Genomic DNA, 25,981 nt, shown 5'->3' on the forward strand with positions numbered 1-25,981 from the left:
TATTTATCGAAGTCGCGATGTCTGTTTTAGCAGCTGACGCATTTTTTTTTCAAGATCCAGGCAACATTAAAAACTATTTGAAGAATTTGATTGCAGTTTTACACAAAGACTAACAACGCAGCTCTGTGTAACTTGAATACATGTCTTTGCCGTGTTTTTTTTCGGCCAAGGGACCATCGCGACCCCAAAATTAGCAATCTATTTCTTAATGTTCTGACCATTGAACAATACAACCTGCGGGGTCCCAATCATTACACTTTTTCCATTTTACCCAGTTTTTTCATATTTTTTGCAAGGATAACTGTGGTCCGAACATCATGTGCTACTTGCATACAAACCTGCTAGTTAGGGCTAGGGTAGCGATTGATTTCAAGCAATCAAGTTCAAGGAGCCCCACACCTCCTCCCCTGAACAGCTCCCTCGGCACGTTTCTGAACTTCTGAATGTCCGGTCACATAGTTATAACCTGTGGGTATGAGTTTCACATAATTATAACCTAGGTTTAGCTATATGCAGCCTTGTTGAATGATAACCCTTTGGTTGTTTTTAGCTGGAGCAGATTTCGTTTGTGTTTGCGGAACACCAGAAGACAGGGGGCACCTACAGCAGAAACAGGGCTGAGAAGGAGAGACACGTGGTGTTGGTCACATCCACAGTCACTGAAGACCTCGTGAGAGACTTCGTCAGCGAGTTCTACGCATACTCCGAACTACAGGTACTTAATGTTGCAATAAAAAGCTCTTGGCAGAATTTTTCCCTATAATGAACAAATTAGTTAATTAGATAAATAATTTTAATACCAGTAGAAATTAATTGTGTTTATAAAGTACTGGCACATTTTATGTGCGGCAAAAAAGGTTCGAGTGAAGTGTGTCGACAAAATTAAAGGGGGCGAAATATGACATGAAGACATGCCACATTCACTACAAAGGGGTCCGGTCCGAATCACAAAAGTTTCAAAACGATGTCATCTGGTTTTTAAGTTTTTTTAGCCAGTTAAGGTTTTCGGAAATATCGTCAAGTTTTGCGAATAGTTTTGCAGATTTTTTTCTTCTTCTTACAGCGTTGAATCATGCTACTCTATGATTCAACTACTCTATGATTCTATTTATTCTAGTTGCAATAGCGCGAAAAATTCAAGATCAGCTATTCCAAAAAATTTAAAAAAAAAAACATTCATTCGAAATATCTGAAAAGGCTAACAGTCCCTGTATGTTATTCATTTTCTTAATCAACTCCATATAGATTTATTTCCTGCTTTTAGGACTACTACGTGGTGTTGTTGAGTGCTGGCGAGTATGACTCATACGTGAAGAGTATCTGTGAGAACCCGATCTGTCAGCAGAGAGTGATCTACATCCAGGGCAGTGCACTCCGGTTCAATGACCTGGTCAAGGTCAAAGTGCACTATGCGGAGTGCTGCTTCATACTCGCATCCAGACACGAAAAAGACCAGCAGAGAGAGGTAAGCACAGAGGAACGAGGAAATGGGGAGGGGTACCTGTAGTGTATGATCTAACTCATGATGTAATCATTCCCACCATTGAAAATGGAGAGGATCTTTGTAATCGGTGTAGTTTTTTTTCTTCAGGTTTCGCAGTTAATAATCGGAATGGGTCAAGTAATATATCATTTTAAAGATGTTTAAGTCGTGATTCGAACAACATTAAGAATTTTAGAAAAAAAATTTCTCAGTGCTGAGAAAATTTGAGTTTTTTTATTTTTGGTCTAATTTCAAGCTAATAAGGTGAACATACAATTTTATAATAGCTTATAATAATTTAAGCCTTGAAAATTTGTTTCACTCGAGTGAAGTAAGTTTTTGAAGTTTTTAGCGTCATTTTAGGAATAAAAAACTTCAAAAATTCAAAAAAATTCTGCAAAAATGTCTAAATTTTTCTTATAATTTTTTATTCTTTAAGTTTATTTACTTCAATGGGCCTAGATTAGGACGACTGTCGAATATGCCTAATTCCTTTTTCTGTCCAGATCTTTGTATATCACACCACGCAGAAAAAATGACACCAATTTGGATAAACTTACTCGTATTTTTTAAGGCTATGGTCGGAAAATTCTGTGCTAGTTGCACAATAACCGGCTATTCTTGTTGGTGCTTAATTTTGTCTAAGTTATAACTTAGATTCTTATTTTGCTGCAATTTCTAGCAGTCAGTTGAAGGTTTGTGCGCAAGGATATAAAAATTAAACCATTTTTGCTTCACTGAATTCAACGAGTTTGAAAAAAACAGGGCTGGGAAAATTCCATTATAAATCAATTTTGTAAACCATCCAATTATGACTAAAAATGCTAATTATACATTTCTCATATATGTGAAATATTCCATAAACTTAAAAAAATTTATGAAAATTAGCATTCTACCATTTTGACTATTGCATGACTAGCGTTTTTCAGTAAGCTTTCAAAACTTCAGAAACTTTTTTTGTTTTAATTTTTTTAAGAGTGTACATTTGTGTTTGTTTCTAAATTATAGATACCAATGCGTCAGAAAGAAGAATCAAATCTCCAAAAAATACTGCTCTATGAGGTTATATCATGGAAAAATTCAGTTAGCTACAGAAAAAAATACAAATTTCAGTTATGCTGTAATTTTAAACAATGAAACTTTGATTATATAATTCTAATATTAGAGTATAGCGCATTTGTTTTTCGAAAGTTTTATTTTTTTACGATATAATTATTACCAAGACATTCTGTTTTTTTATCCAAAACTCTTTTTTCTTTTCTGTATGGAGATTGTATAAAAAATATACACAGACTATCATCTACATTTTATATACACATTAGATACAATTGAGTTAAGACCGATGTGGTTAACTCATAGAGTAATTTCGGATAGGATACACCGTCTGCTCGTCACGCTATCTTATTTTCGGCCGGATAGATTCGTGCAACTTCTTAGTCTAATACCGATCCTAATCTTACTCTTATACTTTCTAGTCTCAGGGTGTTTAACTAGTCTCTGCTAGGCTCAATAGATCTAGGGTATACTGGTTTGTTGCGGCTGCTGAAGTTCTCTTGGAGAGACAACTAATTTCTAAGTTAAATTCAAATCTCTCTGGTGCTGAAATTACAAGTAATTTCAGCACTTACAAATAAGTGGGTTGTTAGTTAGATGGATCATGATTGGTTAATATTAAATACTTTACAGTGGTAAAATATCTAATTTATCCAATCATAAAATGTAGTTTAGATCAGGTTCCACCCATCCGGGTTTTACAGAGTTTTTTAGAATTATCTTTCTGCAATTCAAAGGATGGATGATGAACGTTGGTATTGGGCGAAAATCGTATTCTTGTCCGGTTCCTCTTGTTAGAGAAGTTCCAGGACGCTGGAGTTAGGGGCATCAATCGTTGTGTCTTCTTGTGACAACGACTGTGTTTCTCAACGAAATCAATCTGATTTCAAAATGGTTTGCTATGACGGGTTTCTCTGTATTATGTAGAGAACTTGTTTTGTGTTCAACCTCGTCTGGGAATGGCGTGGAGATTGTGCGTGGAGGGGATGCCTTGTAACTCGGATCTGTACGTATACTTGAACATCGAGGTGGTCATTGGTCTAGTTCAATGAAGTCCTTTTCTGCGAAGTCAAGTCGTACTCTAAATCGTTTGAGTTGTGATTGTGGACGGCATATCGGTTGTGGTTAGCCATTCTTGTTCGAGTGTAGTGGGGTCATTTTGTCTTTGGATGTTCGTCTTTGTTGTTGTGTGCTGATCTATATACTGCAAGGTATAATTTATATTGTATAAAAATTTTATTAGTTCAGTTTTTTAAATTATGAATTTAATTAGTTGTTTTCACAAAAGCATTTTGTTTTAGTTCGGTTATTTTGAAGAGTTACTCACCCTTGAGTACCTCTTATTAAAAATAGAAGTGTGGTCACAAAGCGTGGATGTAGCACGGTGGGTTAGGCCGGCTATAGAGCATGCTCAGGACGTCCTCTCTGGTGGGTTAGGCCAGGAGTGGGAGTATGATTTCGTGCGGTTTCTTTGAGAGGTCCTGTTATGTGATAACGTTTTATGTTGGGTTTATGTTGGTCTTTCTTATGTTCCTTTGGTTGTGTCCTTTTTTCAAAATCAAATTGTTTTTGTTATGGGTTTGTCTTTCGACTTTTTTGTGTTTTATTATTTCTTTCTTAGACTTTATAATAGTCTTCAAAAGAATAAATTATCCAGTTTTAAACTGGGTTAATCCGGTTTGGGTACCGTTGGTTTTCTTTTCTTAGTCATGCTGTTATTTTATGATTTGTGGTGTTTAGTAAGCTGCGTTGGTTAGTTTGTTTTAGTAAATAATTCCTTTCCAACCGGGTTAGAGGAAAGTTTGGAACTTTTTATCGTGTGTTAGAGTTGTTGAGTGTGAAAACTTGAAACTGAAATTCATTATTTAAACAATTCTTCGTTGGCGAGCTGTGCGAGTTTGGATAGAATTCTTGTGCGAGCGAATGAAAATATCAAAATGTTAGTACTGCATTTTTATTTTATTATTTTATTACATAGAATTTCAATTTTACTGCTAGTTTTGGGGGAAATTTAAAGTTATAAATTTTCATCATAATTAATTTTACTGCTTTATGGGGAAATAACTTAATTTACTTCATTTGGTATAAATTTTATCAGATTAATTTGTGAAAATATTAATGAAGTTTAGAATAATTTTAACAAGTTTTTTTTTTCTGTTTTTTGCAGATGATCGTGGTATGAAGACTAAAAATCTTAAAAAAACATGAGTAAGGAATGGTTAGTAATAATTTAAATTTATTAGTAAGGAATATTTGAAATTATACTTACCTGTTAATCGTCTGGGAAAAAAACCGTGAGGGAAGATGTCGTGTATCATGTCGGAATTCGTTAGTAACTTTGCTAGTATGCGAATGATGTTTTTAGTTTGAAGCAGTTGCCAAAGCAATTGAAGTGCTTTAATAGTTTTTAGTTCTTCGGTGCCGACTGCAAACTCATGAGGTGTGTTTTGAATGAGATTATATATTTTGTGATTGTATTTAGTATTATGAATAAATTCTAATATAGGGATTTATATAGGTTGGACAAATTCATGTGGGATAAGGAAGGGTCTGGATTCTTCAGCATTAAAGGTCTTCGTGATGGGACAAAATATATACATTTGTGTTATTGGGTCATAATTGCGGAGGATGCCGTGGAGGTTAGTATCTTTGATGCAATAGGTGAAGTTTAGAAAAAATGGTGAAGTGTACTTCGAGTTAAGAAACTGAAAACGATGGTGCGGTTGTCTTGATGGAGTATGTAGATCAAAATGATTTTGTATGAAGCGATAGTATGTATATGTGTGAGTTTGTTTAGTGCGTAACATGATGTCATGTGAACATTGCAAATCGCGTTAATGTGGTGCAAGGAAGTGAAAGGTTAGTGAAAATAATTGAAATTTTTCTTTAAAACTTTCGTAAGCTTGCATATCAGTTAGTGCTTCAGAAATGATGTGATCATATTTTCTGACGAAAATATTGAGTGTGAATACATATGATGTTTTGATGAAGAATTTTTCTGTTAGTTGTGGGTTAGCGAAGCGGTCGTCATCTAAAAATTGGTCTTGATTAGTTCGGATGATATTATGGTCGTAATATTCTAGTGTAAATTCGTTAGCTCGGGGTGCAGTGAATGTTTTTAGTGATTTTTTATATCCTTTATAAGTAAATTGTCTAGGTGTTAGTGTTGCGGTGAGTCTATATAGCATATCTTTATGCTTCTCTATATTGCTATGAGTATTAGATAGTGGGAGGCAAAGGGGATTAGTAAAATGATAATATGTTGTCCAATGAAGTGTAGGCATTAAAACATGTTCATCTACAAAACTACGTGTGTCGTTAGTGTCATTAGGTGTGTTTAAAGTATATTGTGGAAATGAAGGTAAGGTGATTGCTAGAAAATCTTTTGTGTTGGTGTGGTGTGGATGTATAAAATATTCACGAGCTGTTCCTGGTTTGGTCGGGAATGGATGGTTTGGGAATTTTCTTTTAAAAGTGCGATAAGCTCGGTTAGTGCTAGTTAATGATTCGGTGGATGTTGATGATTGTGCTAATGATGCAGTATAGGCTGAGGAGGGTGTAGGAGTAGGTGGGTTTGAGGATTCTATCGTAGATGAAATTTGATTGATTGTGAGGGTGTTAGGGTGTATTAGCTGTTGTTGTAGGGTGATAAAACTATCTAGTTCTTGGGAGATTTGGGGAGTATCTGGAGAATTAGATGATCGGTCGGAATGAAATGGAGAATAGGTTGGGGTTACTTGTGAAGCATAAGAGGGAGTAGAAATGGGCGGGAGTGGATTATTTGGTGGGATTGGTTGAAAAGGGGGCTTTGAAAAAACTGAGGAGTTGGTTTGAAAATTATTGGATGGAGATAGTTCGGAGTCTGCAAATTCGTCAGGGGTTTCTACATTAGGGTTGTTGAGTTGTGAAATGGAGTATAAAACTGAAATATCTGAATTAGTACCCGAATTCATGCTTGATGTTATATTACTAATTGGAAAATCGGGTGGCGGGAAAGCAAAAAGTTGGATTATTGTGATTGGAGTGTTGAGGTTGGTTGGATGGGAATTTGAGCGGTGTAGGGATCCAAGTTGTCGGCTCATCGTGGGCTAAAAAAATATTATTTTGAGACTGAAAAGCGGTGGTATGGGGTTGTTCTATAATTTGTTCATATGTATTATCATCTTGTGAATGATGTGTCATTATATGTTGTATGGGACTTTACGATATGTTTGGTCTAAAATTTGGGTTATGTGTTATTGCTAGGTTTCGGAAATTACGTGGGACTAAGGATAATGGATGGTTATGTGGTAAGGGTGGCAGCTGTGGTACTGTAGGCGTTACTTCTGTGTTATTATGTTCTTCGTTGTACGTGTTCTGTGTTGTTGCTATTTTTGTATTATATTCTTTGATTTGTGCGTCTAGAAGAATTTTGTTAATTGATGATGAAAAAATTCCAAAAAATCCTGCAAATAGTATGCGTGCTACACTTGCTTGTCTATTTACTTGTGTGTGTATAGCACATGTGTTGTAGATTCCTTTTAAAAGTGAAAAAAGAAATCCTATAAAGTTAAACATTGCGTATAAGATAGTTAATTTTTCTAAGATATAATAGGGCCATCCTAGAAATTCGAGAATTTCATTTTTTAGTGTAACAAAGCTAAAAATATTTATGGGTGAAATATCTTGTGGTCTGTTTTTTTCACCGTTTAGATATATATATAGTCTTTAATGTCTTTAAAATATCCGCTATAATCTTGTGTATAGATGTGTGCAAATCCTGCTGTTTCGGCAAGTTTGCGTAAGTTTTGGTCAATTGATTGTCTTTGTATAGTGTCCATTTGTGTTAATAATTCCTGGAATTGTTGTGTTCTAAAGTGGTGTTGGATATCAGATTTTGAATATATTCCAATTGATTGTAAATCAATATTTGGGTTACGAGCAATAGCTCGGATGCTTTCGGGTGAAATTTTTTTGAGTGATTGCATTAATGTGGGGTATGGGGTAAGAAGATAATATTTATCTTCATCAGGGTTCAATTGTACTACATTGTGGCTATTCTCTGATCCACATGGGACTGCGGTATCTCAAAAATATGTTCTTCTTGAAAGTGTTTCAACAAAATGTACTTTATTTTTATAAAAGATAGGGATTCTTTTATAGCATCTTTTATCTTCAAAAACATATAGTGGTGATACTTTTTTGGTACAAGTATAAAACCATAAGATGTTTCCTTCGTAGTCTAGAAAATTTGATCTTTTTCCTGATAGTAAATATCCTGCGTAGGTATTTTTAAAACTGCTAGTGCAAGTGATTGTAGGATTTGTGTCCTTTCTAATTCGCATAGTTGGTGAAGTGTTTCTAATTTGGAGAGTGACATTTCTTGAAAAATTCGACTAATCGTGTAGTCTAATTTCAAATCTAAGTGGATATCATAGTGGATATTACCAAAATAAGAATTATTCATTAGTGATAGTTCTTGTAAACGTGTGCTTCTAGTGTCATGTGGCTTTAGATGTCCACCAGGTTGACCATTACTTTTTTGAAAATTAACTGGTATATATGATGTTCCTTCGTGTAGAGGATGACTTGTAGCATAGGGGTCAATTTTTATTTTTCCAGTGGTCATTTCGAAACCTTTTTCGTATTCAACTAATATTTCAGAATATTGTGTTTTGTGAAGTGGGTTTCTGTATTTGCATGCAAATTCTGTTTCTTGATATATTTGAAAACGTGTAAATTTATTTTTTATATTATGGATATTTCGAAAATTGGTACTTTGTTTTCGTGATGGATTGACTTGTTCATATGGAATTGATTGTATAAAATATTTTTCGTGAAATTTTATCATTCGAGCATGTATTTTTGCTACTTGAAATGTTGTACATGTATCTTCAGGAAACCAAACAATTGTTGCTTGTGTCCGTGTTGTAGGATCAAAATAACCTTGATCGTTTTTACAAGGTAGTCTAATTCCTTGATAGATCATTGTGTTATCAGATAAATCTCGTGTGAGTTGTATTTTTTCGAGTTGTATTTTCCAATCGAAAAACATTATTTCTTGATATCCTTTATTTTTTGTGTCTGCTTTGCAGTTTGATGGATTATTTATACCCATGTGTGGTATCCAGTGCTTATCGTGTATGTCATAAGTTAATCTTCCGTGTGCGCCGTTGTATGGGTATTTTTCATCTAGTTTAATGTGTCCTTGATATCTTTCAAGTTCTGCTTGATGTACAGAATCGGCAAAGACTTGAAAATATACTATTTTTCTGTCGGTGTTTTTATTTCTTGTGATGTTTAGTCTGAGTAGTTCGTTTTTACAATCGTCAGGATTTAAATGTAGAAGTCGTTCTATATTACTTTGGTAGAATGATTCATGGTCCAGTCGGTTTTTATTTCCGTTAGAAACTTGTGAACAATGTAGTTTCTTTTCGGAAAATGTTGCTGTAAATTTATATCCTATGACGGTTGATGCTCGGGCTTTTAAATATAGTGTCGCTATTACATTTGTAGTTTCTATAGCTTGTGGTTCCGTTTCGCATTGTGATACTTGATTTATTGCATATTTGTGTAGTGTTTTTTGTTCATTTTCTTCACAATCGTAATGTGTTACTAATAAGTCTTGGGGTCATGTGCGGGGGGAAGGATTTATGTTCTGATCTTAGATTATGAGAAAAAGGAGTTGGAGAAATATTAATAATTTTAGAATATACATGTGTATGATAATCCTGATTACGGGTTATAAAATGTGATGTAACCAATTGTCTTTTTGGTATATCTGTCGTATTTATATTTTACTTCAGTTGTTATAAATGGTGGTGGTAGCGATTGAGCTATTATATTTGGTGGTTTTAATGGGTAAGGATGTTGAGCAATGTTGTTTAGTTTAACCGTGATTTCAAATTTTAATTGTAGACTATTTTGTTGGAGTATTTGGATGTTATGGTCACGAATGTCTTCGTGGATGTCTTGTCTATACTGTAATCTATGAAGTGCCCAGTTGTGGAGTCGGTTACTTTCTGGGTGCTGTCCAAATAATGGTGGGGGTGCTGTGAATGTGTTCCAGTCTAATCTTAAAGGGATATTTGTTGATGATTGTTCTCGATATCTAGCGTCGAGGTTATTTGGGAAAATTAAAGGGAAAGGCGTCGGTGAAATCTGGCTTATTGATGGTGTTGACGGTAGTGATAATGTTTCTGGTAGTGATGATGATGTTGTTGTATCCGTAGAAATATCTATTGGATTATTTATTAAATTTGGTTCACCTTGTGTGAATGATTGCGTTGTCCAATATGGTAGTCGTGATGTTTGGTTTGGGGGGTTAAAGGGATTTTCACGTATTTGTTCAGATGTTGGTGTTGAACCTAGGTAATCTGAGGGTAGACTTGAGGTGCTACGTTGTGAAAGAAGTGTAGGGGTTTCCGGTAATATGCTAATTGGGTTTTCCGGAGTAGTTGGTGATGGGGATTGGGGTATATCAAAACGAACTCGAGGGGTTTGAAAATTTCTATTTCGTCGTGGATGTATAATTTGTCTATTTATTTCAACTGTATTTTGGTTTTGACTAATATTTCTTATTCTACTTAATTCTTGTGGTAGTGTTGGGTACAAGTTATATGTTGGTTCACTTAGAGGTGCCTGTCGCTGAACTGGTTCTAATGGCTCAGATAAGCGAGCGTGTCGTTCTTCAAAAGTGTATGGGTTATCTTGGAAAGAATTTCGTGTGGATGTTTGGGGGTTTTGGGTAGTTGTAGGTATTGTCTGGTTTTTTTGGGATGATGGCGGTGAAGACTGGCTGTGTGATTGTTGGTTAGCAATTTTTGAGGGTTTTTTGATTGATTTCTTTTAGTGAAAAAATTTATGTTTATTGTAGTATTCTTCAAGAAAAAGAATTAAAAGGATTGATGCTAAGGCGAATGTTATGATTGCCTTCTTTATACATTTGCATATTGTCAATATTAAGGGTGATAAAAATGTTATGAAAATTACAAATAGTAAAAAAATATCTGTTCTACTAAAAATGGTTCGTATCATTTAAATAAATTTTGGGTTTTCGTACCTTTGAATATGATCAATGACTTGGGAAAGTTGGAGATATAATTCAAATAGGGAGTAGAAAATTTAAAAAATATTGCAAAAAAATGATTAAAATTATTATAAAAGCTTCAAAAGTATCAAAGAGGAAAATGAATAAAAGTTTAAGTATTGCTAAAAAGTTTATGAAAATGTTGAAAATTATGTTGACTGATTGAGAGAAGAGCATTTAAGAAATGGCTTCTTGGTCGAATATTTTTTGTTATTTGGGGCGATTTTCATGTGTGGTCGAATTATTTATTGATTTTTTGACAAGTGGGTTGAGTTTTGTGAAAAATTGTTGGGGGCGAATTTTATGGTGTTTGGGAGGTCTTCTTTGCTTTATTTTTATTTGTCAGTTGATCTGGGGTATTTTTGAGATTTTTGTACTTTAGGCTAAATTAGTATGGTCGTACTTTTACTTTAGGCTAATTTAACATTTTTGTTTGGGGGGTTTTTGTGGTCTGAATTGGGAAAATATTGTTGATTTTTGCGTTATTAGATAAGGGAGGGTTATGATATTATGGTGGTATTTATTTTAGTTGTCAAGTTTTAGCAGGTTGCTTATTTTTGACCTGGAGGTTGTAAAATTATAGTTATAGATATGCCTGGAGTTTAATATCTTTCGACTAATTGGTTTGTGTTAGAGTTATATAAGGTGACGGATTGAATGAATCCTTTTGGCTAATTTTGAATTAGAATCGCTGCGTGTTTGCAGCATGTTATTTTGAAAAATGAAAGTTCAAAATGTTTCAATGGTGCAAATAGTATTAAATTTAAAATTAAAGCTGTTTTTGAAATTCAACTTACTTTAATATTTTAGATTGTGGGATGAATATTTTGTAGTTTTTACGTGGTTGATTTCTAAGTCGTGATGACTCTCTATGTTCTGATTTCTCAACTTGTTCTTCAGGTATAATTTTTTCTATCATTTTTCTATTTTTCCTTTCTTTTTTATGTGTTTTTTGATCTAGCTTTTTTGTATTGTTTTTGGTTGTAGTTGGTTTTTTATTTTGTTTTTCAAGGTGAATGTCGTTTTGTTCATTTATTTCATTTTCCATATGTGGGTGATTTTGAATAACTTTTAAACCTGTGAAAGAATATGATTGAGTTAGTTCGCGTAGTGCGTATTCTTTTGGGTACTAAGGCAATAGCTTGTTTCTATGTTGAACAATTTCTTTTTTGTCTGAATCGGTGATTTTATATGTTAAGTCTGTGATTATTTGGTATGTTCCCTTACGAAGGGGTTGCAATTTTTTAGAAATTCCTTTTTGGGTATTAAAATTAGGTATTAAGACAAATGTTCCAATTTTTAAATCTGAGGCTGGTGTAAAGCGTGAATTTATTTGTTCGTTAATGTTCTGCCTTTGTAACAATTTTTTTGTTAATTTTTGGTAAATTTCATTGTATTTTTTATCTCTATTTAAAATCCAATCGGTGTGTGTACCGGAGGCTAATTTAAGGATTTGTGGGTGATGAAAATGATCTTCATCATGTGTGTGTAAAGGTAGGTTATAACAAATTGAGTCTTTATTTGGTTGGCAATGACCTTGTGTATTTTTATGAGAGTTTGCTGTAAACATAATTGGTTTACGTGGCTTTAGATTAAAAACCATTTCGTATGGTGACATTCCTAGAGTTGTCGTAATTTGTGAATTATATGCTAAGGGGAATAATTTTACATCTGCTGACCATTCTGTGTATCTTGTATCATTTCCATTTATGATACATCTAAGATATTCTTGTAGTGAACGGTTCATACCTTCGACTAAACCGTTTGTCCAAGGTGCATGAGATGTATGCGGTTTGTGTTTAATGTTGTATAAATGACATAATGTGATGATTTCATTATTTATGAACTCTGTACCATTGTCTGTAACTAAGATTTCGGGTAATCCGAATTTGGCTATCCAGTGTTCGTAAAGTGTTGTGTAAGCATAATAAGCGTTACAATGTGGTACTGGGTTGAGTGCTACATAATGTGTAAATGCGTCAACTATTACCATAATGTAGGAGTTTCCTTCAGAGGATGGTGAAATTGGTCCTTTTGTATCGAATGATATACGGTGGTTAAAATATAAACTTTGTCCTTTAAAATCTTGTTGTTGTGCTATTTGTTTTTGATTTGGATAAGGTTTATTTAGCTGACATACTATACAATCATTGCATAGTACTTTTATCCAAATCGGTGCATTCGGGAAGTAAAAATTTTGTGTAAAATTTGAATATGTTTTCTCTGTTCCAGAGTGTCCTTTAATGTTTTGTGTATGTGAAATGTTAAAAGCTATTAGAATCATACTTAAAGGGAGACAGGGAACTGTAGAGTCGTTTAAATGATATTCTAGAAGGTATGTGTTTTCGTTAATTGTTGTATTATTAAATTTTCGAAAATATCGGAGGAGTGTTTTATTTCCTAAAATTGTGGTATCTGCCTTTACGGGCTTAGTTTTGTATTTGTGCCATGATTTTAGTTGTCTAATTACTGGGTCAAGATTTTGATATTGTTTCAAACTATTAATTGTAATTTTATCTGTTGGAGGGAGAAAAATGTTTTCAATTTCTAATTTAGATAAGGGAATTGTGTCAAGTGGGTCATGGAAAAACTTGTTTATTGTGTATTTTGAATCATTTGTTTTTGGTCCTGATAAATTTATTTTATCAGTTAAATTTTCTTTTTCAATTAACGGAAAAAGGTCTTTTTTTTGCGAATGGTGTTTTATTCGTTTTTGTTGAGTGTTATTTTGTATCCATTGTGAGTATGGAATTGGTTTGAAAGTTGATGTTCCAAGTAGATCAACTTCGTAGTGATTATTTTGGCAATCTAAATAAAGTGGGAAGTGTTGGAGATTATTTATTTGTGATTGTTCAATGTCAGTTTTTACTGCATATTTGCATTCTAGTCGGGGTGATGTTTCGTCTTTTGCAAGGTAAAATTTTATATTTTTAGGTATTTCAACTGTAGTTTTTCGTGTAAGTAATTCAGGTGGTGTATTTCGACTTAATGTATCTGGTAATGCAAGATTCTTTCCTGCTGTCCAAACTATATGTAAGTTTGGAAATTTTATTGGTATTAATTGAAATCTATAAACTCGATGATTTGGATTTGACTTTTGTGTAAAGAGAAAAATGATTGGTTTATGATCTGTGAATAGAACTGTTGGATGTTTTGATCCAAGTATTAGAAATTCATATTCTGTAAGTGTATAAATTATAGCTATACATTCTCTCATTAGAGCTGAGAGTCGTAGCTCTGCTTTACTGAATAATTGGGAATTTGCTGATATAAGGTTCATTTTATTTGTACAACTGTGTGATTGTAGTAATGCTGCGCCGATGCCAAAATTTGAAGCATCGCACATTGCGTAGAATGGTTGATTTGGATCTGGGATTGTGTTTGAAATTTGTTCAGTTAAAAGTTTTTTAATTTCTTCAAATCGTGTTTGATGTTCAATGGTTCATTCAAAATAATTTTGCTGTCTGAGGGTATTATAGAATGGTCTTAAATATAATTGCATTTTGTAAACGTACTTGCTTAAGAAATTTAACATTCCAAGGAATTCTTGGATTTTCTTTTTGTTTGTTGGTGGTTGAAGTTTTTGAATAGCATCAATGCGTGATTTTAATGGAGTGATTGTGTTTTTTTCTATGTTATGTCCTAAAAATTTAACTCGTGTTAAAAAGAAGTGTGATTTATCGGGGGCGGCCTTCAGATTTTTGTTCTGAAGTATTTTATGATAGTGTTCTAAAACTGTAAACATTTCTTCTTTTGTCTGTGATTGCATAAAAACATCGTCTAAATAGGTGATTGCTTTTTTCTTAAGTATTAGTGGTCTAAAAATTTTGCTCATAAAAGCTGAAAATGCTGCTGGTCCTATGGATATTCCATAGAAGAGGCGATTGAATTCATATTGTTGATTTCCAATAACAAATTGTGTTAAACGTCGTGATTGTTCATCTAGTGGCATTTGATTGTATGCGCTATTCATATCTGCGGTTGTAAAGTATTTTCCGTATATTTTTGTTAAAATAACTTGTATTGGTTCAATAGGCCAATTGCATTTTGATTCGTCTATTAGTGAATTGAGATATCTAGCGTCTAAAACTATTTTTAATGATTCTCCTTTTGCTAGGATGATAACAGGGTTAATAAATGTGCTACCTTTTGGTGAGATAAATTTGTTTTGTTCTAAAATATCCAGTAATTTTTTTACCTTATCGTGTAAATGAATTGGTACTTTGCTTGCTCTTTGTTTTTTGAAAACTGCGTCAGTTTTTAACGGGAGATGGAGTGATAACTGATTTGCCCAACATCAAGTTTTGATGTTGCATAGACTGTTGAATATTTTAACAGTTGTTTTGCTAGTTCTTCAAATTCGATTTGTGTAATTTGTGAGTGTTCAAAGTTAAACAATTGTTGTTGTTCTTTTGTGTAATTTGTTATATTGAATGTTGGTTTAAAATATGGTGTTTTTGTGAAATAATCTGTGTTCCTTTTTCATTGCTTATTATACTATTTATGGATAGTTCTTCGTTAAGAATTGTGGATTGACAAATATCTAATAATTGGAGTATATTATTTACGCGGTATGCTTTTTCATGTACGGGTGATATTGTAGCGTTTGTTTCGCAATATCCTAAAAGTCCTAAGGGTAAAGTTACTTGGTACGGTGTGTTGTTATACACATGTAGCGAAATGATGTCTGAGTTCGTATTTTTCAAATATCTTATAGATGAAATCGTGATTTTGAAAAACTTATGAATAGGTTTAAACTCAAAGTCTGACATAAAGAGTTGTTGTTTTTTTTTACTTTTGTCATATTGGTGAACTTGTTTTATTGAAAAGTTATATATGTTTCCTGATAGTGGTTTCAGGTGTTTCCGTTGTTGGTTATAAATTGGATAAAATTTTGAAAAGAATGGTGGTTGTTTATTTAATCTTTGAAAAAATGTTAGAGCTGTATCTTTTGTTTTTGTGTACTTATCTTTGATTAGTAGTTTACTATTCAAGATGTTGATTGTTGGTATATATTTAGATATAAATGGTATACCAATGATATTGTGTTTAATATCAGTAATATGAAATATTTGTTTAAATGGTTTGTTTAGAATTTTATTTTGCTCCATTGTTCTTGTGGGGAGGAGGAATAATTGAACTTTTCCATAATTTATTAATGTTGATCCTTGTGCTGTTGCTAGTTTACTAAAGGTTGCAAGAGGTGTTAATTTTGGGTGTAATGTTTTGATTTCATTCCATGAGGGAATGCTAATTATGTTTGATTCTGCTCCTGAATCAATTAAAAAATCAATTTCAAGATCTGGTGGTTGAAATTCTTTGTTTCTTGGACTTTCTAAGAGAAATGTTATTGTCCAAATTTTTTCTCTGCGTTGTTCTTTTTGTATATTTTGATAGATATGATTTGTATTTAAACATTTTGTTTTGTCGTTTTCGTTGGGTTTACTTGCCGTGTTAATTTCTCTTATTTCTTGTGCAGTTTGTGTAGTATTGATGGGTTCAATGTAATAATTGTGAAGGAGTTCCAATTGATTTTCATATTTATGTGATGTAAAAGGTTGTTCATATATGATAGGTTCGTAGTCGTTTTCGACTTCTATCATATTTATGGAGATGGTATTTTCTGTATCACTTTCTGTGTCTGATGATTCACAGTTTTTTTTGATTTAGTTGTAGTTCGTTATTTCCTGTGTCATCAATACCTGGGGGGTCTGATGTTGTTTCTTCATTTGACTGTACTTGATTAATATGACTTTGATCTTTTGGTGTACTACTTCTGTATCGATGTTTAGAATTATTATAATGGTTATTATTCCTATGTGGTGATTGGGAATAATTTCTATATTGATTAGTATAACTTGAATTTCGATTTTGTGAATTATTCCGTGATCTGTTTTGATAATTATTAATTGATCTATGATAGTTTGATCTGTTATATGAATTATTTTTTGATCGATTGTTTGAGTAATTCTGATTTCGATTGTTTGAATAACTTCTATTTCGATTATGTGAATAGTTTCTATTTCTGTTATATGATGAATTTCGTGATTGATTATTGGAATAGTGTTTATTTCTTGGGTTTGATTGTGAATTGAATCTAGAAACAAATTGTGTTGCATTTGAATTTGATCTTGAATAGTTATTTCGACTATTTGATCTATTATAATGATTTTGTGAAGAATTCTGTGTATTTCTTCGTTCTGGTGATCTTCCTCTATAACTTGAGTTATATGGTGATTGATTCCTTGTGTAACTGGTGTTGTTCGGAAGTGGTTTTCCTGAACTGTTGTTACTGTATACATTTTTGTTTGGTAGATTTTGATCTTTCTTCATGTACTGATAGAATGATTTATTTGGCTCTTTATATTTTTGAGGTTTGTTTTGGTTCTCTTGTTGCTTTTGTCTATATTCGGATATACTATGTCCGTATCGTCGGCAATAATTTCACCATTTTTGAAAGATGGTTTGCCTTTAAAATTTGGGTGTTTTTCGTAAATATTTAGTATTTCAGTAATTTTTTCAACTAAGTCTGTATCTGATTCCTGTATGTTATTGATATTTGTAGTGTTTGTTTCAATTCGATTAACATATTGTAGTTTTAGATTTTCTGTTTCTTCAAGTTTCATTGTAATTTCCGCTTGCTCTAGTTTGTCTACTAGTGTTCGAAAATCTAAATCTGGCTCTCGAATTGAAGAAGGATGAGATGCTCTCTTTTTTAATGCTATTTTCCTTAATTGAGGTGTTAAGGTCATCATTAAAATTTCTGTCATTTTTGTGTTTTTATAGTCATGTGTATTTAATGAATATGCTTTTCGAACTAGTGTTTGGATACGTACTGCTAATTGTTTGATGGTTTCATTTGGTAATCTGCGAATTTCATTACATAAAACTCTTTGGTGTTGTTTATTTCTTTCGGAGTCGAACATTTTTGAAAATTCTTGTGTAAATCTTTTCCAGTCTGATTTTCTTTCTATAGGTAATACTGAAAACAATTTTTGAGCTGCGCCATCTAAGGTTGTTTGTATCAACGCTGTGCGTCGATGTATCCAATTTTGATGTAGTGGCGTATTAATTGGTTCAGGTCCTATATTTAAAATAAAATTTGCTGTTACTGCGTTTAAATAATCTTCTACAGAATATTCAGGGTCTGTTCCTGTGAATACCATTAGTGGTTTGTTTGATGTTATTGATGATCCACCCATAAGGTATGGATTCATTGTCATCTGTAGTGACTCTGCGGCGTTTGGCATTTGCGAAAAATTTGAAAGTTGATTTTTTGTTATTTCGTGTTGCTGAAGGTAATATGGGAGTGGTATTTCATTTTGCATTTGAGTTGGTTGATACGAGTGAATAGTCATTGGGTTTTGTGGTTGAATTGGTTGAAAAGATTGTGTATTTATTGGATTTGACATATGGATTGGTTGTTGACTTCGTGTATCTGTTGGATTTGGAGAAAAAATTCTATTATATGTGTGAGGTCGTCGCGATCCTTGTTTGCGATATTATTGGGTATATGGTGCAAAAATGTCTGGTTGTAAATAATCATCATCAGATGATAAGTAAACCGTTTGATGAGGTGCTTGCTTTTTATTTTTATTTTGTTGAAAGAATGGATAATTTTCACTATGGTCCTGTGGAGGATGTGAATTAGTCCGAAAATTTACTGAGTTGGTTGTTGTTATTGGGTTATCCCAATAGTGAGAACACACATGATTATTATTAGTCTTTCGTGGGGGATAGTTTGTTTTTGATGAATGTGCATAATTAGAATTATGTTCTGCAAAAGTGTTTCTTGTGAACGTTCTTCGTGGTTTTGATGGTACTGTCATAGGTCTACATGTTTGATAATCCATTTGTGAATATTTTGGAGCAACCGAAGGTTTAACGGTTGATTGTAAGGTTACTTGTGCCAATGAACTATTTGTATTTTTTGGTGTTGTTAAATTTGGATGTATTGGTGAAATACTTTGTTGTGTAGTTGTTGTTGTTTGGACAATTTCTTCATTTATGAAGTGTGATGGTGTTTGGTTATCTTGTTGCGTAAGATTTCTAGTTCCATTAAGGTTTTCATTATGTATGACGGTCGAATTTAAACTGTTATTTCGTGTATCGGGTAAAATGTGTTGTAGTTTAATGTTGTTGCATCAATGGTTAGTGGTACTACTTTTACATAATCTCTTTGGTAAGATATTGTAGTTATTGCTTGACTTGAGATTGATAGTGGAATGTTTATAAATGCATGATGAGACCATTCAGGGTCCCAAACGTAGTCTGACTGTTCTGTAATGGCAGTATCATCATTTGGATTTTGAGGTCTGAAATTTTTTCTTGCTTGTGAAATTAAGTCTATATTATGTGTGAAATAATCTATTATAAACCATGCCAAAATTTTTTGTAAGTCACGTTTTGTGTGTTGTGAAACATCGTCTTTAGTGAAATTTTCTTTGATTATATGTAGGAAAGTTGAAAACAATGTGATTTCCTGTCGTACTTTTGTATGTTTGGATGTTTCAGCTGGTGAGATAATATGAAATTCTGTTTTTTCCAATATAGAAATATAGGTATATATTATTGCAAAAACTTCGTTAGTGAATATGGAGTTTGCTCTTTGTGAATTATGATTTTGTATGCTTTCAATATATTCTAAGAATACTTTTGAAAATTCTAATTCAAGATCGTCTGTTTGAATTACATATTTCCGATGATTCGGATTTGGTGTGCCGAATTCTATGGTGTAGATTCCGTATTGTTGTGTTAAATTACATATATCTTTCAGATAATGTTCAATAATTTGTCTTTTGAATTTTACATCTGGGAATTCTGCTTTGCATGGGCTGATTCCGGGTTCAAACAAATTTTAGAGTAAATTCTTGCAAAAGTCATGTTGCCCTCTATTATCGGGTGCATCTATGAGGAAGGGGTAAACCTCTTCGTCATCTGGACTATCGTCACTTCGAGTGTGGCTGTGGCTCATTTTTTCGTTTAATGACTGTTAATATATAACTATCGATGTGTCTAATTGGTTGATTCCAATTATACAAGTGTACTGGTTTGTGTTTATATTGCTTTTTTATTCTTCTTTTTCCTCTTTTTGATGAATTTGAAGTTGTTTCTGAATCAGAAAAATATAATTGATCGTGAATGGGACAATTTTTATCAATTGATTCCTTTAATTTGTAGAGTTCATCTAAATTGCTGGCTTCTGATTCTGAAAATGCGTTTCTATTTTTTGAAAATCTTTTTCGTGTGATTTGTCTTTGTTTGTTTATTATTTTTCTTTTCATTGTTAGTCGTTTTGTTCTAATGTATCCAACTGCTTGTGTATGAGGTGTGATTACAAGGTCGTATTTTTGGTTATCTATCTCGCAGTTGTGTAAAACGATTGTTTGTTTATTTCCTAGATTTTTGAATGACATAAGGTTTAGGATGAGGGATGCAAAAAGTTGTAAGGTGATTTCTTTTTTCTTAGAATGTTAGTCCTTACGATTTTTTGGTTAGCTTAACCTGGGTCTTTTTGTTCAGGGTTGGAGAGAAAAGTATATCAATTCCGAAGAATGATTTTTTACTTTCTCGTGGCTAGTCTAAGCTAAGGTGTTAACTTATTTAATCTTACTTAGGGGTAGTGATTGTGTTCAAGGGTTGAAGAATAGTAAATCGATCCACAAGGTTCAGGTATAATTAGAACGCAAGTAGTTCGTTAGATACTATTTTAAACTTACTAAGTCTAAGATTTATCCTGGGTCTGGTAAGAGGAGGGTTCAAGTGAAGGATGAACAACCGAAATTCTTCACTGTTTATCTTAATTTGAATGGTTAGTTTTATTTAAAAATTTCTATTAATCTTGGGTCGTGTGGAAGGGTTGGATAGTGAATCGACGTTTGAGGTCGTTAGATACTTGCTAAGTGAGTGGGGGAGAACAAAATTGTTCTTTTTGATCCAAGGATAGGCCTTGATGATCAGGTTTTAAATTTAGTGAAAAAGAAAATTAATTAAGATCCAAGGATAAGCCTTGATGATCTGTTTTTTTTAAATTTAGTGAAAATTTAAGTTTAAAATTGTTTAAATTTATTTAAGAAAAAGATTTAGTTTTTCAATGATATTAGTGAATTTATGATTGCTGTTATGTTTAGGTGATAAAGCTGGAACAACAGATGATTTTATGATTACTAACAATTTATTGTCATGCTACTAATTTTTATTTTCATTTTCAATAAATATTGTTCAAACATGTTTTATATAAGACTGCAGAAATTAAGAAAACGATCTGAGATCTTTTTATCAATCGTTATTGTATATTAATAATTTTGTTTAGCGCCTGAAATTATCATGAAGATTGACTTCAAAATTTTATGTTTGCGAATGAAAATTTAAATTCATTGCTAATAAGATTCTAAATATAAAAGTTTGTGTTGGCTTTTGCCGTACGATCATAACACTATTTGGTAAGTTTCTACTTTGTTGTATGTCGTCTATTGTTCGAGGTCTTCTTCCAATTCCGGGTAGTTCTGTTATCGTTCGGAATATCGGCTCTGATCTATTGAGTCGTAGAGACATTTCGATTAAATTATTGTCGTATAACATTTTAAAAATGTTTTGTCTAAATTCTAATCTATATTTTGGTTAATTCTAAGCTATTAAGGTCTTATTTGAGACTTATGGTCGCACCAGATGAGTTAAGACCGATGTGGTTAACTCATAGAGTAATTTCGGATAGGGTACACCGTCTGCTCGTCACGCTATCTTATTTTCGGCCGGATAGATTCGTGCAACTTCTTAGTCTAATACCGATCCTAATCTTACTCTTATACTTTCTAGTCTCAGGGTGTTTAACTAGTCTCTGCTAGGCTCAATAGATCTAGGGTATACTGGTTTGTTCCGGCTGTTGAAGTTTTCTTGGAGAGACAACTAATTTCTAAGTTAAATTCAAATCTCTCTGGTGCTGAAATTACAAGTAATTTCAGCACTTACAAATAAGTGGGTTGTTAGTTAGATGGATCATGATTGGTTAATATTAAATGCTTTACAGTGGTAAAATATCTAATTTATTCAATCATAAAATGTAGTTTGGATCAGGTTCCACAATTTTTTATACAGATTATATACAGATGAGTTAGAGATTACTCACAGATTATCTACAGATTTTGTTCGGAGTAAATACATATTATATACAGATTATGTTTTGATTTTCTCAACATCATTATATGATGTAGTTTTTTTTATTTATTAAAGTTATTATGCTGATTTTTGATATGAAAACACTTTTAAAATCAGTAATGTGGAAATGTCTTGCAGCAAAAGCAAATTGTTTTAAGTAGAATTATCTGACTTAATGCCGTTTTCTTTGAAATTGCCCTAAGAGGTTGATTTTGTAACTGAAAATTGAAGAAATTTGGAGAATTTGCACGAAATTACGTTTCTTACCGCGGTAAACCTAAATAGCCGAAATCCGAAATGTTTCGTACCAATAATTAAAAATATATAATTCCGTTGAATACATAAAAGCAAACCTGGACAGTTTTTTTAAAGTTTTTTGAGCAACTGGCCTTTGTTAAAGGTAATAAAGTATAAGTTTGCATGCAATTTTTTTGGATAAAATTTACAAAACTTATTTTGAGACCAAAAATGAGAAGATTTTTTTGAGAAATTTTTTTGATAGATTATTTATTAGAATTGTATGACTAGCCTTTTTTTTAACACAATCGATATATGAACCTATATGAGTAACATTTCTGGTGTATGGCGGTCAATCCGAAGTCCTCTAGTGTTTTCTGTTATTGGAAAAAAAATTGTCAAAGTACTTTATTGACCTAAGTTTTCATTGCAGAGATAAAAATTTTCAGACTTAGTATAGTTGATTTCATGCTATGAATGTTGGCTTCCCCATTATAGCCCCACATCCTCGTATTAAAAAGTAATAAATCCGACATAGTACAATTTTTGTGATTTGTGAGGCTTTAATTTGCCGGTGTGAGGGGGGGGGTGAGGGCTAGAGTGAGAAAGATAGGTGAAGGCTGAAGTATTTTGTTGTGTTCAGGACGAGGCCACAATTCTGCGTGCATGGTCCATCAACGATTTCGCCCCCCACTGTCCCCTGTTCGTGCAGATTCTGAACCCGGAGAGTAAGGTGCACGTGCAGTTCGCAGACTACGTCATCTGTGAGGAAGAACTGAAGTATGCCCTGATGGCCAGCAACTGCATCTGTCCCGCCATGTCCACCTACATCAGTCTACTCGTTCACACCCTCGAGGGCAGGTACGAGAGACGAGAGAGAGAGAGAGAGAGAGAGAGAGAGAGAGAGAGAGAGAGGGAGAGAGAGCGCGCTCGGCTATTTTCTCCCAAATTTGAATTCAACTTTGAAAACTTTTTTTAAACAGCTTGAATTAATTCTTAAAAGCTATAGAATTAAGTTAAGTTAAATTAAGACGATTTATTGACAAGGGAAATTACATGGCTTCAAAACTTATCGTCAGATGTACTTATCGTCAGATGATCATGTTTTTTTCTTCTAATTTTGTTCTCCTCAATCCTCAAACTTGTCTCATTCAGAAACTTCAAAGAAAACCCTTCATTTCAATCAGAGTTTTGGAAAGTTTAAAAATTTTCGATTGGATGAAAAATTTCTGCCATTTATTCTCCCGCGATAAGAATAAGGGGCTGTACTCCTAACATCACACATTTAGTCATAACAACTCGTTAAACAACTGTAAAAATGGGAAATATGAAATCTTGGGGTAAAAAAGTGAGAACATTTGAGATATATAAGAAAAATTAATGGTACATCTCTTGAATGTAGAGACGTGAGCAAGGCTAGTCAGGAGTGGGAGCGGCTGTTCGGGCGGAGCACAGCTCAGGAGATCTACGACAAGAGAGTGGACTGCAGCAAGTTCTTTCACGAGTTCGTCGGATCCTCATTCACACATGCCGCCATGGTATCCCACCGCAAGTGAGTGGTCTGAATAAATGTTATTTTGGGACTCTTCTACTGTCTTCTGACTACAGACAGAAGTTAGTTTTCTATGACAACTGAATGTATTCAGACCAAATGTATTCGGAACTGGGTATAATTTTCATGCCAACTTTTTTTTCAAAAATAAAAATAGTATTGTTAACACGAAGACCAAGTGTCGGGGTGGGGTGGGGGGGGGGGGGGGGGGGGGTGTGTTGGGACACGTAAAGCCTTGTTTTAGATAGAAAATAAAACCACCAATTTCTAGTTTGCAGGTGTTTCTCTGATGACCCTGAGGTGTTAAGCCAGTTTAAATGTTGTATGCTGGTGATAAATTTGAGCTAATAATTTGTTTTAGATATGGTAAAATAACATGAAATAAGTATGCGAGTAAAATTAACAAACCTGTAGCATGTTTTTCTCCGGATGTTTAGTCTATAAGATGAACTTAGTTTAGATTTTTATGCTCATATGCAAAACACAATGGTTTTAGATATGGCTGTATGTTGATTGGAGTGAGACCAGCAGGGAAGAAGATAGTGCTGAATCCAGGGCCCAAATACATCCTCACTGCTGAGGACACCTGCTACTTCTTCAACATCACGGGGGAGGAGGAGACGAAGATCATAGAGGAGCCAGCAGCTGCTGCAGGAGGCATATTGGGGCAGGTCACGCCAGGGGGAGGGGGAGCAGCGGGAGCTGTGGGGAGGAGAGAGACCGTGCAGACGGAGAGAACAATCTTGCATGACAAGCAGCGAGGAAGTTAGTCGAAGCCACATTCAGGCTTGTTTTTCTCCATCTGTGAAATTTTATTTGTCACGTGTTGGTTGATCGTGTCCAAATGGGACAAAACTTGTCAAGTAGGTCTGATTAGCATGATCCAAGCATAATTGGTTTCAATGTACAGCCTTTTAAAACCACAAATTAGTTCGAAAACAGTTTTATGGGAAGAACCAAATTCCAAAAAGATCACTTCAAGTAGTTTGTATGAGTGACATTTACGAGTTCTAAAAAGGCGGTCGTATTTTAAAACTGGGTACATAGATAAGTATATTTTATATTTAAATTGCATGTGATGTCTATTTGAGGAGCGTTGATAAAGTGGCTAAGGTTGCCGCCCCTCAATTAAAAACGGGGGCTCGAGGCACCATTATGATTCGTGCTCGTTGCTCGAGGTTGAGCCAGCTGTTACCAATCCATGCACGTAATAAAAAAAATTGCATGCTTTAACCCTAATACAAAGACGGTTTTGCGTAAAGTGCTATACAGTTCGTATCACGGAAATGAAGCGATAACATTTCCATCTTCAAAGATAGCAACAAGCAATTAATATCAAAATACCAACCAATCAGTTTTCTCTAGAATATTTCTAGTACTTGAAAAACTTATTTTCGAAAAAATCTCAACAGGAGTCAATCATGAAAATCAAAAAAGTAATTTTGGGTTTATGCCCAAGAAATCTACAACCCTACCAATGTTAATCTATCGAGACAAAGCGTACTCAATTCGAGACAACCCTGAAACCCAAAGTCTTCATGTAGTTTACACCGATTTCAAAAAAAAAATTTCGTTACCGTACCCCAAAAATCCTGATGGAAAATTGAAACCTTTCGCATTTGCTGGAAACCTCTTGAAACTCTTCCATAGCTATCTAAAGGGCCGAAAAGGAAAAATTCGAATTGGATTTGAGAAGTCCAACTGAGTAGAAGTCACAAGCGGGGTACCACAAGGCTCTATCCCTAGGCCTCTATCCTTTATAGTATTCATAAATGATCTGCCACAAGGCCTATTTAACAGCTCCTTCATTACGTTGACGACTATCAAATTCTATCCTCGAACCCAGAATTATCACAAAATGACCTTGCTAAACTGAGAAAATGATGCTACAAAAACCAAATGAAACCTAATTTGTCGAGATGCCATAACCTCGCTTTCAAAAACGCATTGACTGAACAAACTTAAATGTGCATCAAAAATTATGAAATAGAACCGCCTGAAACTGAAAAAGATCTAGGCGTAATTATCTCTTACCTCTTTCGGACAGTACACGCTACAAGACGTGATCAAAAGGTAATCGAATCCTTTTTTCTCCACAAGCGCAACATAGTCGGCTTATCAAATCTGAAACTAAAGCTTAACGACTATTCCAGCTACATTGTCTTAGAGTATGGTAAGGATCGTGCGTCTGGAAACCCAATGATCTAAAATTAATCGAAGATGTTCGAAAGACAAGTACAAAATAGATATTACCGAATTATTATTGGCAATTTAGGCAAACACTAATTTTTTGAAATACCTTCCTCTATCTATGTACCATGAGCTGCACAATATTTTTTCATAAGCAGAAATCCATCAGAATTATTACAACGCCGACTCTCAAGAATTGCAAAAATTCGACGAATCAAGAAATCTCAATACACGAAGTCAATAC

The 25,981-nt window shown here is 33.7% G+C and overlaps 1 protein-coding gene across 1 annotated transcript in view; it reads left to right on the forward strand.

Moving 5' to 3' along the window:
- The window catches only part of LOC134847715 (potassium channel subfamily T member 1-like), a 70,438-nt gene that overhangs the window by 26,580 nt on the left and 17,877 nt on the right, over window positions 1-25,981 (forward strand). Inside the window, exons 10-14 of the mRNA XM_063864899.1 lie at window positions 551-715; window positions 1,265-1,465; window positions 22,639-22,856; window positions 23,398-23,547; window positions 24,044-24,312. Coding sequence (XP_063720969.1) covers window positions 551-715; window positions 1,265-1,465; window positions 22,639-22,856; window positions 23,398-23,547; window positions 24,044-24,312 — 1,003 coding nt within the window. The remainder of the gene's footprint in view (window positions 1-550; window positions 716-1,264; window positions 1,466-22,638; window positions 22,857-23,397; window positions 23,548-24,043; window positions 24,313-25,981) is intronic.

Source organism: Symsagittifera roscoffensis, chromosome 6 (genome assembly GCF_963678635.1).
Source record: "Symsagittifera roscoffensis chromosome 6, txSymRosc1.1, whole genome shotgun sequence".
NCBI classification, from domain to species: domain Eukaryota; kingdom Metazoa; phylum Xenacoelomorpha; order Acoela; family Convolutidae; genus Symsagittifera; species Symsagittifera roscoffensis.